General features: G+C 43.4%; 1 protein-coding gene across 14 annotated transcripts in view; it reads left to right on the top strand.

The window, feature by feature from the left end:
• greb1l (GREB1 like retinoic acid receptor coactivator) overlaps positions 1–13973 on the top strand; it is a 46791-nt gene that overhangs the window by 29808 nt on the left and 3010 nt on the right. For 10 of the 14 annotated variants that reach the window (XM_085253874.1, XM_085253873.1, XM_085253875.1 and 7 more), the window contains 24 exons: positions 20–145; positions 1717–1854; positions 2869–3054; positions 3150–3449; positions 3533–3661; positions 4012–4146; positions 4761–4958; positions 5035–5215; positions 6019–6208; positions 6901–7037; positions 7150–7492; positions 7775–7890; positions 8028–8260; positions 8524–9083; positions 9277–9379; positions 9485–9631; positions 9739–9878; positions 9981–10142; positions 10246–10450; positions 11704–11866; positions 11989–12216; positions 12298–12454; positions 12540–12740; positions 13371–13509. In XM_085253874.1, the coding sequence (XP_085110000.1) occupies positions 20–145; positions 1717–1854; positions 2869–3054; positions 3150–3449; positions 3533–3661; positions 4012–4146; positions 4761–4958; positions 5035–5215; positions 6019–6208; positions 6901–7037; positions 7150–7492; positions 7775–7890; positions 8028–8260; positions 8524–9083; positions 9277–9379; positions 9485–9631; positions 9739–9878; positions 9981–10142; positions 10246–10450; positions 11704–11866; positions 11989–12216; positions 12298–12454; positions 12540–12740; positions 13371–13509 (4617 nt within the window). The remainder of the gene's footprint in view (positions 1–19; positions 146–1716; positions 1855–2868; positions 3055–3149; positions 3450–3532; positions 3662–4011; positions 4147–4760; positions 4959–5034; positions 5216–6018; positions 6209–6900; positions 7038–7149; positions 7493–7774; positions 7891–8027; positions 8261–8523; positions 9084–9276; positions 9380–9484; positions 9632–9738; positions 9879–9980; positions 10143–10245; positions 10451–11703; positions 11867–11988; positions 12217–12297; positions 12455–12539; positions 12741–13370; positions 13510–13973) is intronic. The other 4 variants (XM_085253881.1, XM_085253884.1, XM_085253883.1 and 1 more) reach the window with 4 other exon arrangements.

Genomic DNA, 13973 nt, shown 5'->3' with positions numbered 1-13973 from the left:
GTCTGTCTTTAATGTTTAGTATTGTCTGCTATGAACTCTGGCCCTCCAAAGAAGCGCCACCGGAGCTGGCATCCCAGCTCGTTGGTGCCAGTCCCGCCAACAGCTGTCCCTGTGCCAGCTATTCGGCCAATAGTTTGTTCTCCAGGTTTGTTTGTTAAGCCACCTTCAGGGGGATGGGGGGAGGGGGAGGCTGAGCAGTTTATTTTCTTCTGGGTTTTAAATTTATCCTGTTATACCAAGTGTTCCTTTTTTTTTTTTTTTTATCCATTAACGCTGGATTGGTGAGCATGTGTGTGCAAAGGAGTGTGTGCAGAGAAGTGTCTGCACACCCTCATTCCCCATGCCTCTGTTTGAGGATGAGTATGCACTAATGTCCCTGACGCTCTCTGGTTGTTAAGGATGATTCACCCAGCATTGCCATGGTGATAGAGCTGGACAGTTTGTAGGGCAAGTGAATTTAAAAGAATTGCACGATTAGAGATTTCTGCCACATCGTGTATTTAGGCGAGCTGACAGAAATAATAAAAAGGCAATCTGGGCAGAAGGGCCAGAATGAACAGGGTGTACATGGTTGCTAATAAAATAACCAACAAAAATTGTTCTTTTGTTCCACTAAATCAGCCACTGCAGGAATTAGGATGTGCACATTTTTTTCTCCATAACAGGAGCATCATTAAATCCGTGTTGTGTCCTGGTGAGATCACCAGGATAAAGCTATCCAGCTGTATGTGTCTGTAAATATGAACATAATGTTATGTCTTCACTAAATGTCTCACATCTCTCCAGTTTACATGTAACTATAAACATCTCTTTAAAGAAAGTATACAGCGCATAAGGAGCTTATTTTACTAATATTAGTCAATTAATTTGAAGTTTTCCCTTTTAAAACAATCAGTCTTATTTGTATACAGGCTAGTTACAGATAATTAGCAGGCAGATAATAAGACAGCAACTGGTAAAAAGAGAAGACCAATTTAAGACAAAGTTTAAAAAGTGTCCCCTAAGTGTACATAAGTGAAATAAAAGCAGTTAGAAAGATGAGTAATTGCAAAGCATCATAAACTAGTACTAATAAATTAGAAAAAAAATGCTGACAAGAAGTCAGTAAAGCAAGTGATAAATAAATATTCGATAAAGTAACTGTTTATAATCACGCAATCCTTACTATTGACTTACTAATCTGAGAGTAAAAGTCTGTGGTTATAGATACAATTAAGTAAATTAAACGAATCTCTATAGAGCATCGGCAGTCAAAAAGTTAGGCTTTAGGTTTATATTTAAAGACTTCAGTACATCTAGCTGCTTTCAGGTATGTCACCAGACTGTTCCGGCGGTTCAGGCCATGAAAGCTAAAAGCTGCCTCCCCAGAGGTTTTTGTCCTGCACTATGGAACAACTCCTGAGGAGCTGAGGGGACTTAATAGTTCTGACATTAGATGCACTGGAGACACATACTCTGAAGCGTTAAAGTATACAACAACACTGAAAAAGACAATGAGCAAAAATATGTTTTTCTTACCTTCTGACTTGGTTAACAGGAACTGGGACTTTTTAAAAAATGTTTTCTTGACTCACAGCCAGTCAGCGTGTTTCTGCATCCTTGTTGTTATTGGTATCTCAGAAGCATTGTCTGCATGTCAAACATGTTGAAACATCTCCTAAACTGTAACTATGGCTAAAGTTTGTACTGACACGTAATTGCTTTATCATCCTTAAGGGCCGGTATTAGGAGTAGCCTCTCCTCAACCACCTGTAATAGGCGTCATTCAGCCCCAGCCTGTCACCATTGGAGAGACGGTCATCGTGCCCGACAACCTACTCAACTCTGCAGGAGTCCGACCTGTCATCCTCATTGGTACCAGTTTTAATTCACTGATATGTTTCTTCATATTAAACATCACCTTTCAGCGCATATAAAACCCATTTTAATGCAAATTATTGTATTTTTTGTTTGCTTAAACTGTAAAGGGCAGTAAAAAAAATCTGTGTGATGCATTTTTGTGGATCTTTTTAAATCTTAATCCGATTGAATACACTTTCGTCAAGTAAATAGGTACACTTTGCTAGTACCAGGTTAGACGTCTTTTGTCTTCAGAGCTGCTTTTATTCTTATTGGCATAGATTCAACAAGGTGCTGGAAACAGTCCTCAAATATTTTTCTCCTTCAGGGTGCACCGTGTTGAGTGTTCAGAGATGCTCGTCTGCATTCCTTGGTCGTAACGAGTGGTTTTCTGAGTTTTTATTAGCTCGAAGCGGACTGTCTTCTTTTTTTACTCAAATTCATACACTCACTGGATGTGTTTTTTTTTTTTTTTGTTGTTGTTTTTTTCTTATTTGGACCATTGTTTGTAAACCCTAGAGATGGTTGTGTGGAAAATTTACACTTAATTTCTGTAGGTTTCTGAAATGCTCAGACCAGCACGCCCAGCACCAAAAAACCATGCCAGATTCAGTCACTTAAATCCCTTTTCTTCCCCCTTCGGATCAGTCTGAACTTAAGCGGGTGCCATGTGATGGCCTGTTAGATTTTTTTTTTTTTTTTTTTTTTTTTTTTTGCCTTAAACAGTGGAACACGTGTACCTAATAAAGTGGCTAGTGGGAATAAGGTCTGCTTAGTTTTATTTATGTATTTATTGAATCTTTATTTAATGACAAATTCCCCTTAAGATTAACAACTATTTTTCAAGGGAGACCTGACCAAGACGGCAATGTTACATCAAAAAAACGACTCAGTCAAAAATAATAATTAGCTTCTTACAAAGTTTTATAGCTCAAATGTTAAATGTTTTACACATCTTAAGTGGGCTTTTTTTTGTTTGTTTGTTAGGGTTTTTTTCTGGTTCATCTAATGCCAAGTTTTTGTTTTTAGGCCATGGCACTTTACCTTACTTCTATGGAAATGTTGGGGACATAGTGGTGAGCCCCCTGCTGGTCAGCTGCTATAAAAGCAGCCAACTGTCAGATAAAACCCTGGAGGCTCTGGGGCTCAACAGCAGCCGGTTACTCAGCGTGGAGACGATGATTCTGCTCACTCTACAGTATTTTGCACGTTTAGGTAAGCAGCCTACACAATCACTGCTAGATGTGTGTGTTGCTGAAATGATTCATGCCAGTGTTTTTAGATTTTCATATTTGAATTTTCCTCTGGAGGTTCAGAGCAGATTCCTCTGAGGGAGGAGCTGGAGCAGATAGTCTTGAAGGCCATGCTGTGCTGTCCCGGGGGACCTGCCATCTCCCCCCTCCAACTACCCTGGCTGGCTCGGCTGGAAGCGAGCGTCTCTGGCGGCAGCGTCCAAGTGGTGGTCACAAACAACTCTTTGGGCGAAGGCATCTCTGAGTCGCTGCGCTCTCTGGCTGAGGGTCCTCCTCAACAGCAGTGCCTGCCAACCTATGTGGTCATTATATGCGCCTCTAAGATGAGCGGCAGCGAGTTCTGTGTGATTGTGTTGGGTGAGTGTCATCTTTGTGGTGAAACTTGTGTGGGATGCAGTATCTAGACTGAACTCTAATGTAAATTTACCTGTTGGATTCAGGAAAGTATCAAGCGCGGGCCTTAGCAGAAGGGATGCTCACAACCAATGAATTTCTGAAGGAAATCAGCTACGAGCTCATCACGGGGAAAGTCAGCATCTTGACATCTCATTTCAGAACCACCTCTCTGGGTAAGATGAGTATCCATAAGTTGTGTTCATTAAAATAATCTTGAGAAAAATACTAATTTGTCTTTTACTAATCATTTTTGTCTCTACTAGCAGCAAAACGACAGTTACTGAACCACATTAAAAGTGAGCATGATCAGAAAACGCAACGGTGTAAAATAAATAAAGGAATTCCTATATTTGAATTAATGTTGTTTAGAATTGAGATAAACATCAACTAAAACCTTCGCTGCTAATAATAAAAAGCACGACGGTGGTGGTGGTGACACATTCACTCTGATATGTTTGATACTGAGTGCACAGCCTGCTCCCGTCCCTCGCTCTGTGTAACTGTGGTGACTGCTTGTTTCCAGGGGACAACCTCGACAAACAGCTGGTGCGATACCAGCGCAGGCGGAAAGGACAGGTCATCCAGCCCTTTCAGGGCGATGTCACCGACAACATCCACTCCCAGGAAGCTGCCAGCATGTCACCACCATCAGACTCAGGTTAGACCGCTCTCATGCTCGCTGTCAAAGTCTTTTTCAGTTTTTAGCAGGCAAATCAAAGACTAGGCAGCAACATCTGTCTAAATCAGCATGTGGATCTTCATTCAGTGTCAATGTTAAGTCAGGCCAGTGTCCAGAACAAAATCAGTTAAGGTTAGTTTGAGCTACGGAGTGTTGTTTGGCCCTGTACCTCATCCCACAGCGAGCCACACCTCTTAAACTTTGAATTCAGTCTTTTTTTCTTTTTTAAGTCCCATTATCACAGGTGTATAAAATCAACCATGTAGATCTACACTTATTTTCCTTTTCGTTACCGTGTGTGTGACTAATCTTACTGCACAGTTTGATCGTTCTGACTGGATCTCGTCTCTCCAGATTATTTTCATCTCGTTGTAATTTGTTGACAAAAGGGTGGCTACGGTACATGTGCAGGTTGAGGTGACTGCTGTTGTGATTTGGCACCATTTAAAAAAGATCGAAATTAATTAAATTAAATTTCATCATAGTTTGTTTTGGGGAGGTTTGTTTAGGCAAGCAGTGATACTTTGCTGTGGTTAGGATCTGCTTTTCACATATAATCATCCTGGTGCTAACTTTTGTATTTCTTCTTGCAGATCTTTTTACAAAGGGCTTCCAGATCTATCCGGCCCAGCTTAATGTGGCTCGTAGCCTTCTTTCTCAAGTGTGCTCCATCGCGGATTCAGGGACACAGAACCTCGATTTAGGGCGTTTTTGCAAGGTGGACTTCCTGGTTTTGGTCCCACCGTCTCACATTCTGGTCCACCAGACGGCACAACGCATCCGACAATCAGGTGTGTACAAACCCAAAGGAAGAACTGTTGTTGTTTTGTTGCAGTGCTGTATGGAATCCTCACGTTTTCGCCTTAGGTGTACTTGTGGACCTGGGAAATGAAGACCCCTCCACGGCCCACCTGAAGTCAGACAAATATGTGGTGCGTCTTGACGGTGATGTTCACGCCAAGATGGAGGCCTTCATGAAGAAAGTCAAACAGAACCCCTACACTCTGTTTGTCCTCATTCACGACAACTCGCACGTCGACCTCACAAGGTAAAGGCGACTCCGACAGCACAGATTCTCCCATTAAAACCATTATGGCTCACTTTGTTTTGCTCTGCTGATAATTTAAAGCAGCCTTTAAAGAAGAAGAACTGACTTTTCAAGCTATTTCACCATTGAAGAGAAATGTTGATGTTTCAATGAAAGCATGAGAGTTTTGCTAAAGTTGTTGTCAAACATTCTTAAAGTTATTGTAAGAATCTTTCTTCGCTTGTGCAAATACTAAAGTTCAGTCATGTGAACACTGTCGACGGCCAGTAGGTGCTGTCTTTTCTCATTGTGGCATGTAATTTTACAACAAAACACCATTTATTGTTAAAGTTCTTTTTAATTCCCTTTATTATCATGATGGGGAAATGCTCAATCTTTCAGTCTTGCTGGTCGTCACCCAGTGAGATCCCCTTTGCAAAGATTAGAAACATGCAAAGCTGTAGTATATTTTAGTCTTTTGCTTTATGCTACATGTCAGTTTCAGTCTTTAATTTTAGTTAACTAACTATTATAACTTGTCTTTCTTTGTTTTGTTTTGAGGTTGTTTTTTTTCCTCCCAAGAATTTTTTTCTGTTATTGCCAGAACACTAAAACAGATCACTTCCTTTTTCCCAGAGGGGATTATCTTTGGACCGACCTCCCACACATCAGCCAGTTAGACCAGCATACAAAGCTTTTTGCACAAAGTTGTTATTTCAAAACCATGTTGAGTGTTATTAAGTGCTGTGCTAGGATAATCATAGTAAGTAAAAAAATATCCATGAATTCATTCAAACACTTTCCCCACCCTGTTCTATTTTCAGTGCCCTGTCAGGCTCTGTGTGCCACGGGGAGCTGCAGGGTTTGGCTGACCGGGTGGTGAACTGTCAAGAAGTCTTAGATGCCATGAACCTCTTGGTCCTGCAGGTCAGCTGTTTCCCTTACACTTTGCAGACCCGCCAGTCTCGAATCAGCATCCACAATGAAGTTCACTGGCCGTCCAACGACAATCTGGTGAGAATGTTTGTTTGTTTTTTTTACATCCATCCATTCGCTTCCGCTTACCCTTTTTCAGGGTTTCGAGGGGCGCTGGAGCCTATCCCAGCTGTCATAGGGCGAGATGCAGGGTACACCCTGGACAGGTCGCCAGTCTGTCACAGGGCTAGCACACAGAGACAGACAACCATTCGCACTCACATTCACACCTATGGGCAATTTAGATTAATCAATTAACCTATCCCCACTTTTTTTTTTTTTTTTTTTTTTAACACTAAAACGTTTCTTTAGTTATGAGTTATTCAGAATGGTCTACAAAACACCACGATAGGCAGTCACTGGAATGGCAAATGCTAATTTCTTATGTGAATTATTTATCATAAATGACTTTACTGCAGCACACTGGCATATTTCCTGTGCTGTGGTTTAGCTACTCCCCCTGCTGTGGTGAAACTGCAGTTACAGTTTTAGACATTTTTTAAAAAGGGTCTAAAGTAACTCGAGCCTCGTGTTAAGGAGTTACAAGTCAGAGAGAAAGGGAACCAATATATTATAGAACACATTAGGCTCACTTTCTTATCCAGTATTATATATGAGGATACTTACTCCATGTTTTGTAACTAGGCACAGCGTTTCAACAGTGTGCAGTGTATCATTAAGAACAGTCAGGACACATTGTCTAAACTGATGTCGGTATCTTTATCGTCCAGCAGAGGGAGCAGTTTCCTGACGAGCTGGTCTACTTTGGCCTGAGGGACTACAGCAGATCCCTGCAGTGGGGCATGGCCAGTCCCATCCTGCGCTATGATGATGCGTTTGAGAAAATGGTTCACACTCTGTTGGAAAGGTGAAACTGATGAATCAAACATGAAGAGTTTTGTGTTTACTTCCACTGAGTGGGTAACTCATAATAACTGTAGACATTATAATCAGTTAAAAAGCTCTGATTGTACCTCCAGACATCCCCACCTACACAGCATGGTGATCCGCAGCTACCTGCTGATTCAGCAGTACACTGAGGCCATGATGGCTCTCACCTCTTCCCCGTCCCTGAGAGACCACATAACTCCAGAGACCCTGGCCATGGTGGAGGACTTGATAAACGCTCCAAGCAGAGAGGGCTCCCAGGGCCACGGCCACATGCTGCTGGTCCGTATCCCCTCGCTGCAGCTGGCAATGTTGGCCCGAGAAAGACTGGAGGACGTGAGGGACAAGCTGGGACTGCAGCTGTGCTTTGCAGTGCTGCTGGGAAGTCCTGCGTCTGAGCTCAACCTGCACAGAAATTTTATCAGTCGCCTCAGGGTGAGGAAAAATCAGAGTCACACGACTGATTTCTTTGTGTGAAGTGTGTTCTGCTGAATGTAGAGTATTGGGATCCTTCTGCGTTTTTGCAGATCAGTCATTATCAGGGAGTTTACATGATTTTGCGAATCTGTTGTGCACTTTTGTACAATGAAAAAATTGTTTTGCCTCATACTTTGTCTGCATGATTAAAGTCTCATGCATTTTTTGTTTTGTTTTTAGTTTTTATAAATAACCTGTAACTGAAGAGGGCACACTTTGATTTTCATCTCTTTTTGTCAGGCTTGGCAAGGCTGTGAGAATGAAGACTGGGTGCCACACACCTATGAGGATCTGGAAGGGCTGCCCTGCATCGTCATCCTCACGGGCAAAGACCCTCTTGGAGAGACTTTCCCCAAGTAATATCATACTTAATACTACCCTAGCTTATAACATGGCTCAGTATGTCTGTTTCTTTAACATAAAATGTAGCAAAGATCCGTTTAGCTCTTCTCTAAAACTCTTGTCTCCCATCAACTCCCTTGTGCACTTCTAGGTCTTTGAAATACTGCGACCTGCGACTGATAGACTCCAGCTACCTGACTCGTACAGCCCTGGAACAGGAGGTGGGTCTGGCATGCACCTACGTATCCAGGGTTGTTGTTCCTAAACCAAAGAAGGCTATGGCCCCTCGGGAATCGGATGTGGAGAAGGTCGCCACCAGCTTGAATGATGGAGATGAGCTGGAAAGACCTCAGAGCAACGGCAGCGCTGCAACCAGAACCTCTGGTTAGTGTGAATTACTGTGATGTTGGATTAAAGGAAACCCAGAGTGTAACTGACATGAGCTTAACTCTAATTGATTTCTGATTACAGTAAAGCAAGTCGACCATAATACATGGGTACTGTAAATGAACGCGGGTCATAGCTTTGGAATGAGTTTGGTTTGTAGAAAATTTGGTTTTAATCCAAAGAGAGAAAAAAACCCTCCAAACATGTGAGCACTTGTTAGTTACATATATGTGCGGGTGTGTCTTTCATATTTCCCTCAGGCTCTTTGGCGGATAATGGTGTCAGCTCATCTGATGTTGCAGACTCTTTCCAGAAACCCTCCACTTCCACCTCGCAGCCTGAAGGCATGGTCACCATAGACATGGGCACATCAACACTCGGAATTAAGGAGGAGTGCGACTCACTGGGAACCCCGCTCTCTTCCGACCCTTCGAAAGCCTCCAAGGCTCCTCCATCCCTCTACTCCAGTTCCTCATCTTCCTCCCCCTCACCATCTTCCTCCTCCACCCAGAGGCCCAGCCAGTCCACGCAGAGCGATCGCGAGCCCACGAGGGCATCACCGCGCACAGTCATCTTGTCGCGAGCGGCTTACAATCTGTTGTCGGGGGACTCTGGGAGTCAGCTGAGCTCCTCCTCGCTGCTCCCTCACGCAGACGTGGCCTGGAGCAGTCCGCTGAGGCCCATTATCACTCACACCCTGCAGGGGACGGAGCAGAGCATGTACTACCGCCAGTGGACCATCGCGCGGCAGCATCATGCTGATTATGAAGCGCCGTCTGTGCCGCATCCTCGACGCTTGCTGCTCAGTGGACCCCCACAGGTAACAAATCTCGTGTGGAAAATACTCCTTTTCTTATTTGTGACTAACTTGATTTAAAAATAGAATACAGAGAATTCTTTTTAAAAATTTTCTTTAAATTTATTGGCATCCATATAAATTTATGCAGTTAATTCCTCATCTGGATTTAAGTGTCACTGTAGTTCTACTGGTATTCTTTCCTTTCCTTCGCTAGGTGGGAAAAACTGGCGCCTACCTGCAGTTTCTGCGTATCCTGTTTCGGATGCTCATCAGGCTGCTCGAGGTCGACGTGTATGATGAGGATGAAGTGGAGGAAGGTGAGACTCATAGGGATTTGTTTATTTTTAATGGCCTTCACATTTTGTGAAATACATGAAGCAGTTAATTTGATGGTGACAAATGTATCAAATCACCCTCCACAGAAAATTCAGAGGTCACAACTCTAGTAAGTACCCAGTGGCCGGACATCGAGGAAGTCCGAAAGCTGCCCTTTGACCCCAACCTCCGAGATCCTAAATTCAGGAAAGCCAGCCCTGTTTACTCTGACAAGATGCTAAAGTCTTTCAAAGGTCAGCAAAAACATGGAAAAAAAACCCATCAAACTTGCCCACTCTGAGTTCAGCTTTTTAATCGGGTGTTATTAAAAAATGAACTTACGTTTTTTATGTTTATATAGATTGTAAGCAAGATAAAGAGAACCAAACTCCAGCCACACGAGTGACCAAGTCGATACGTCAGAGTAGGTTTGCTGCCCACAATGCCTTTCATCACTGTGACCAGTGCCATCACTACTGTGAAGCAGGCGCAGCTACACAGGTGAGATGCACCACCAACACCTTCTGCTTTACTGCAGACTTACAGATGCACATATCCCATCCTTGTGTTAATATTGTACATGTGTGTGTGGTTGTGTTGTAGCTGTCGGAGTGCACTTTTCATGCTTTCACCTTCTGCTCGTCCATGCTGGGAGAGGAGGTCCAGCTCCAGTTTGTGATTCCCAAATCTAAGGAGCAGCACTTTGTTTTCAGTCATCAGGGCAGCCACCTGGAGAGCATGCGTCTGCCTCTGGTCTCCACCAAGGTTAGTTTGCTCAAGACAGCAGTATCTGTCGCGCCTTAATCCTCCTAATCGCCGTTTGGGTCACATGTTTACTTTTGCTTCAACTGTGTTTATCTGTCTGCAGGACCCCGACCTTCTCAGGAGTCCAATCTTCACCCCGACCACAGGACGCCAAGAACACGGCCTGCTCAACATTTTCCATGCCACGGAGGGCGCAGCACATCTGCACATCCTCGTGGTCAAACAGTTTGAGATGCCTCACTATAGGAAGTACTGGCCCAACCACATCTTGCTCGTCCTGCCCGCCATGTTCAACAACGCTGGAGTTGGTGAGCAGCTGAGCTATCTCTGTTGTTAAACCTGACAGTTTTTTGATCCTAACTAAAATATATTTAAAATATTTCATTCTACTTGCAGTCGATATAAATTTTTTTTCCTATATCATCGTTTTTTCTTGCCCTCGCTTGTGTTTGTTGTCGTGATTTGCATGGCAGCAGATGCTAAAAAAAAAAAAGAATACCAGGAACTTGTGTTACATTGCTCACTCGCTCTTGTATGAGCAAAAATAACTAAATGGAGACCCTCTTATGAAAGCCTTTCTCCACAGCACTACTAGTGGTTGAAAGTCCACACAGTGGCATTCAGCCTTTACATGACAGCTTATCACTCTGTTGATAATGAGTAATTCGTTGCAGTGTATTATCTACCATGGTTGTGTTTTCAACTTGTTTTTAGTGCTGTGTTTAAACTAGGCGAAAGGTTACCTGTTGCCTTACCCAACGCGAGAAGGTCAGCCATCTATTGTATCAGTCTGATTTGTAGTGCAGCCAATTAGGTGCAAGGCCTTTCTGAAGTGGGTGTAACTAAACAACATTTCTCTCAGATAAGCAGATGGCATTGGGCTAAAGATGACCCTTTATGTCAGTGTGACTGCTTTCTAATCAGGATAGACTTCTCTGCTGAATACCTAAACATATTTTTATCTGCAGTGCCCGACAGAGTGTAGAGACTGCAGGCAGGCTGGAGTGGGTAGAGATGAGGAGAGTGAAAGGGAAGGTTTACAAGATGGTAGTGAAGCCTGAGATGATGTAGGATTTGGAGAGCGGGGCACTGGAAAAAATAAATAGACGGATGGTAGAGTTGAAGATGTTAAGATTTTTACTCGGTTATCAGAACGGACAGATTAGAGGGACAGCTCAGGTTGAGCGATTTGGAGGAAAAATGTTAGAGAAAAATGGTTGAGATGGTTTTGGGCATGTGCAGAGGACGGATAGTGGCTAAATGGAGCTGCCAGGCAGGAGGGAAAGAGGAAGACCTCAGAAGAGGTTCATGAATGTAGTGTAGGAGGACATGCAGAGGGTTCGTGTGACAGAGAAGAACAAAAAGCCCAACAGAGTGTACCTCATTGTCTTTCTAAACTATCAGACTTGTAAATTTGCAAATGTATACAAGCTCTATGCAAATATATCCCTTACATGGGATTTGAAAAGATTACTTCTTTTATCAAAGTTAATTAAAGGTGCATCAGTTTTAATCAAATCTTAAGTGAAAACCTAACAAAAACAATCCTGTCTGTTTTAAGGTGCAACTCGCTTCTTGATCAAAGAGCTGTCATACCATAACCTCGAGCTGGAGAGGAACCGACTGGAGGAGCAAGGTGTCAAGAGACAAGACATATGGCCTTTCATTGTCATGATGGACGACTCCTGTGTGCAGTGGAACGCCCACCAATCAGCAGAAGGAAGGTAATAAGCGCTTCCCAAGTGTAAGAGTGGAGTTGGTTGCTACGGTTAACGAAGCTCTGTTCAAAATCAATTTTACATATGTTCAAAATATGTAAAATTGCCCTCCCCTATTGGTTTCTTAGTGAGACATCAGATGGAGGCTCATGTCTCAGCAACGTGTCTCTAAAAACGGTGCTGCAGCACATGGAGAACACGCCCAAGATCTCCCAGTACGCCGTGTGCGGCACACGCAAGTGGAGCAGCAGCCTGGCTCGCAGGTCTCCCAGCAATCCCTTCAGTCGGTGTCACCTCCATGACTTTGTCATGCTGAATGTGGACCTGACGCAGAACGTCCAGTACGACCTGAATCGGTAAGCTCAGAGAAGGCCATGTGAGTCAGTTGGTCTGAGGTGTGCATTGTCACCGTTACCTGACGTTGCTGTCCCGTGCAGGTATGGCTGCGAGGAGGTGGACTTTAATCTAAGGGTTAATAGCAGTGGCTTGTTGCTGTGCCGCTTCAACAACTTCTTCCTGATGAAGAAGCACATTCCAGTTGGGGGAAGAAACAAAGAATTCCTGGTCAAACCTAAACTCATGGTGGGTGTTCAGGTGATTAAAATGATTCGCTTTGTTATGTCCTTGTCTTTCTGTGCGTAACACCAGCTCACATGAAACTTCTTTCTTCTCTCCAAAGGAAATTGAAAACCCCGCTCTAATCAGCCCGTTGCAGTATGTTTGTGCACCAGACAGCGAACAGACCCTCTTCGACGCCCCGGCCCAGTTCCTACTGGAAAGGTTCCTCCAGAGCTGCAGTCACAGACTATTTCCGAAAGCTGTTAGGAACAGAGACAACCCAGTTCTGTCCATTGACAGCTACCTCAACCTCAGCCCGGAGGTGAGAGCTCCCTGGAGGTTGCAGTTGAAAGCAGGAACAGTAGAATAATCTCTATTTCAAACTTAGGGCAAGGCTTAAATACCAGACTACTGTGATAGACACATTTTGGATAGAAATCGAGTGCTTCTCTGTCTGATATGCAGAGTTATATACTTTATAAGGTGCTCTAATCTGTATAGTATAGAGAAATGAGGCAAACTTGCTCCCCGACTTTAATGTAGTTTTTTTTTTAACCCACAGAGAAGCATGTTGCATGACTTTCCCATCTGTTCTTCTTAGAACATTCTGACCTGCATACACGCACATGTGCACACAGTGAATGCTAACAATGCATTTACTGCACATTTGTGCATAGGAGGCAATGACCATCTATCTGTACACACAGTCTTCTCAAGTTTTTGCACATCTTTTGTTTTAAACTTTTACCCACAAGGCGACTTTAAATTTGCTTGAGCAGACACCTTCGGGAGCTCCCAGCAGGAACTGTCAGGGAGTCGTAATGTTTTCTTTCAGTTACTTCGAGGCAAGTTCGTGATGTTAGTTTCATTTTCCCGACTGTGATTAATGAAGTTTGTCTCTTTTTTGTTGTTGTTGTTGTTGTTGTTGTTGTTGTTGTTGTTGTTGTTGCAGATCTCTGTGTGCTACATCAACTCTCGTCCACACTCCACCAACCTGAACCATCAGGGGCTGGTGTTCAGTGGCCTGCTGCTTTACCTCTGTGACTCCTTCGTTGTTTCTGGACTCCTGAAGAAATTCGACTTCCTCAAAGGTATGAAATCAGTGTCACGATTAAAGGAAGGGATCGGGATGCTTTGTTGCTCATATTTTCCCAAGACCCCACACATAGTTATAGGAAATGACCTGGTTGTTTTCTTAGATTTTCACCCCCTACCTTCCTCTGTGCTAGACTGTCAAAATAAAAGCTTCCAGATGTTAAAAGGACATTGGCAAGGTTTGGGTGTCTCTACAAAATAAGAATCAGTTCCTGACTACAGTAGCTTACATCCCAGTCATGCAAGCATAGAGAGCAGCTGGTGATTGCCTGGCAACCAGTGGTTGCTAAGGGAAAATCTGTATCCCTGAACCGATTGGTAAGTGGTTACTGGAAGTTGTGCGCTGTTGCTAGGTGAAATTTGTTACAAAGATATAAAAAATGCTGCACCAAAAACGTCCTTGCAGTTGGTTTGGTTGCTAATAGGTTGCCATGGTCACCTGTAGTTTGTTTGGAAGGCA

Source organism: Mchenga conophoros, linkage group LG18, assembly GCF_057382185.1.
Source record: "Mchenga conophoros isolate Kocher_MC1m ecotype Shallow Benthic linkage group LG18, M_conophoros_male_GT1.1, whole genome shotgun sequence".
Classification (NCBI taxonomy): Eukaryota; Metazoa; Chordata; class Actinopteri; order Cichliformes; family Cichlidae; genus Mchenga; species Mchenga conophoros.
This window is presented reverse-complemented; position numbering and strand designations above follow the sequence as displayed.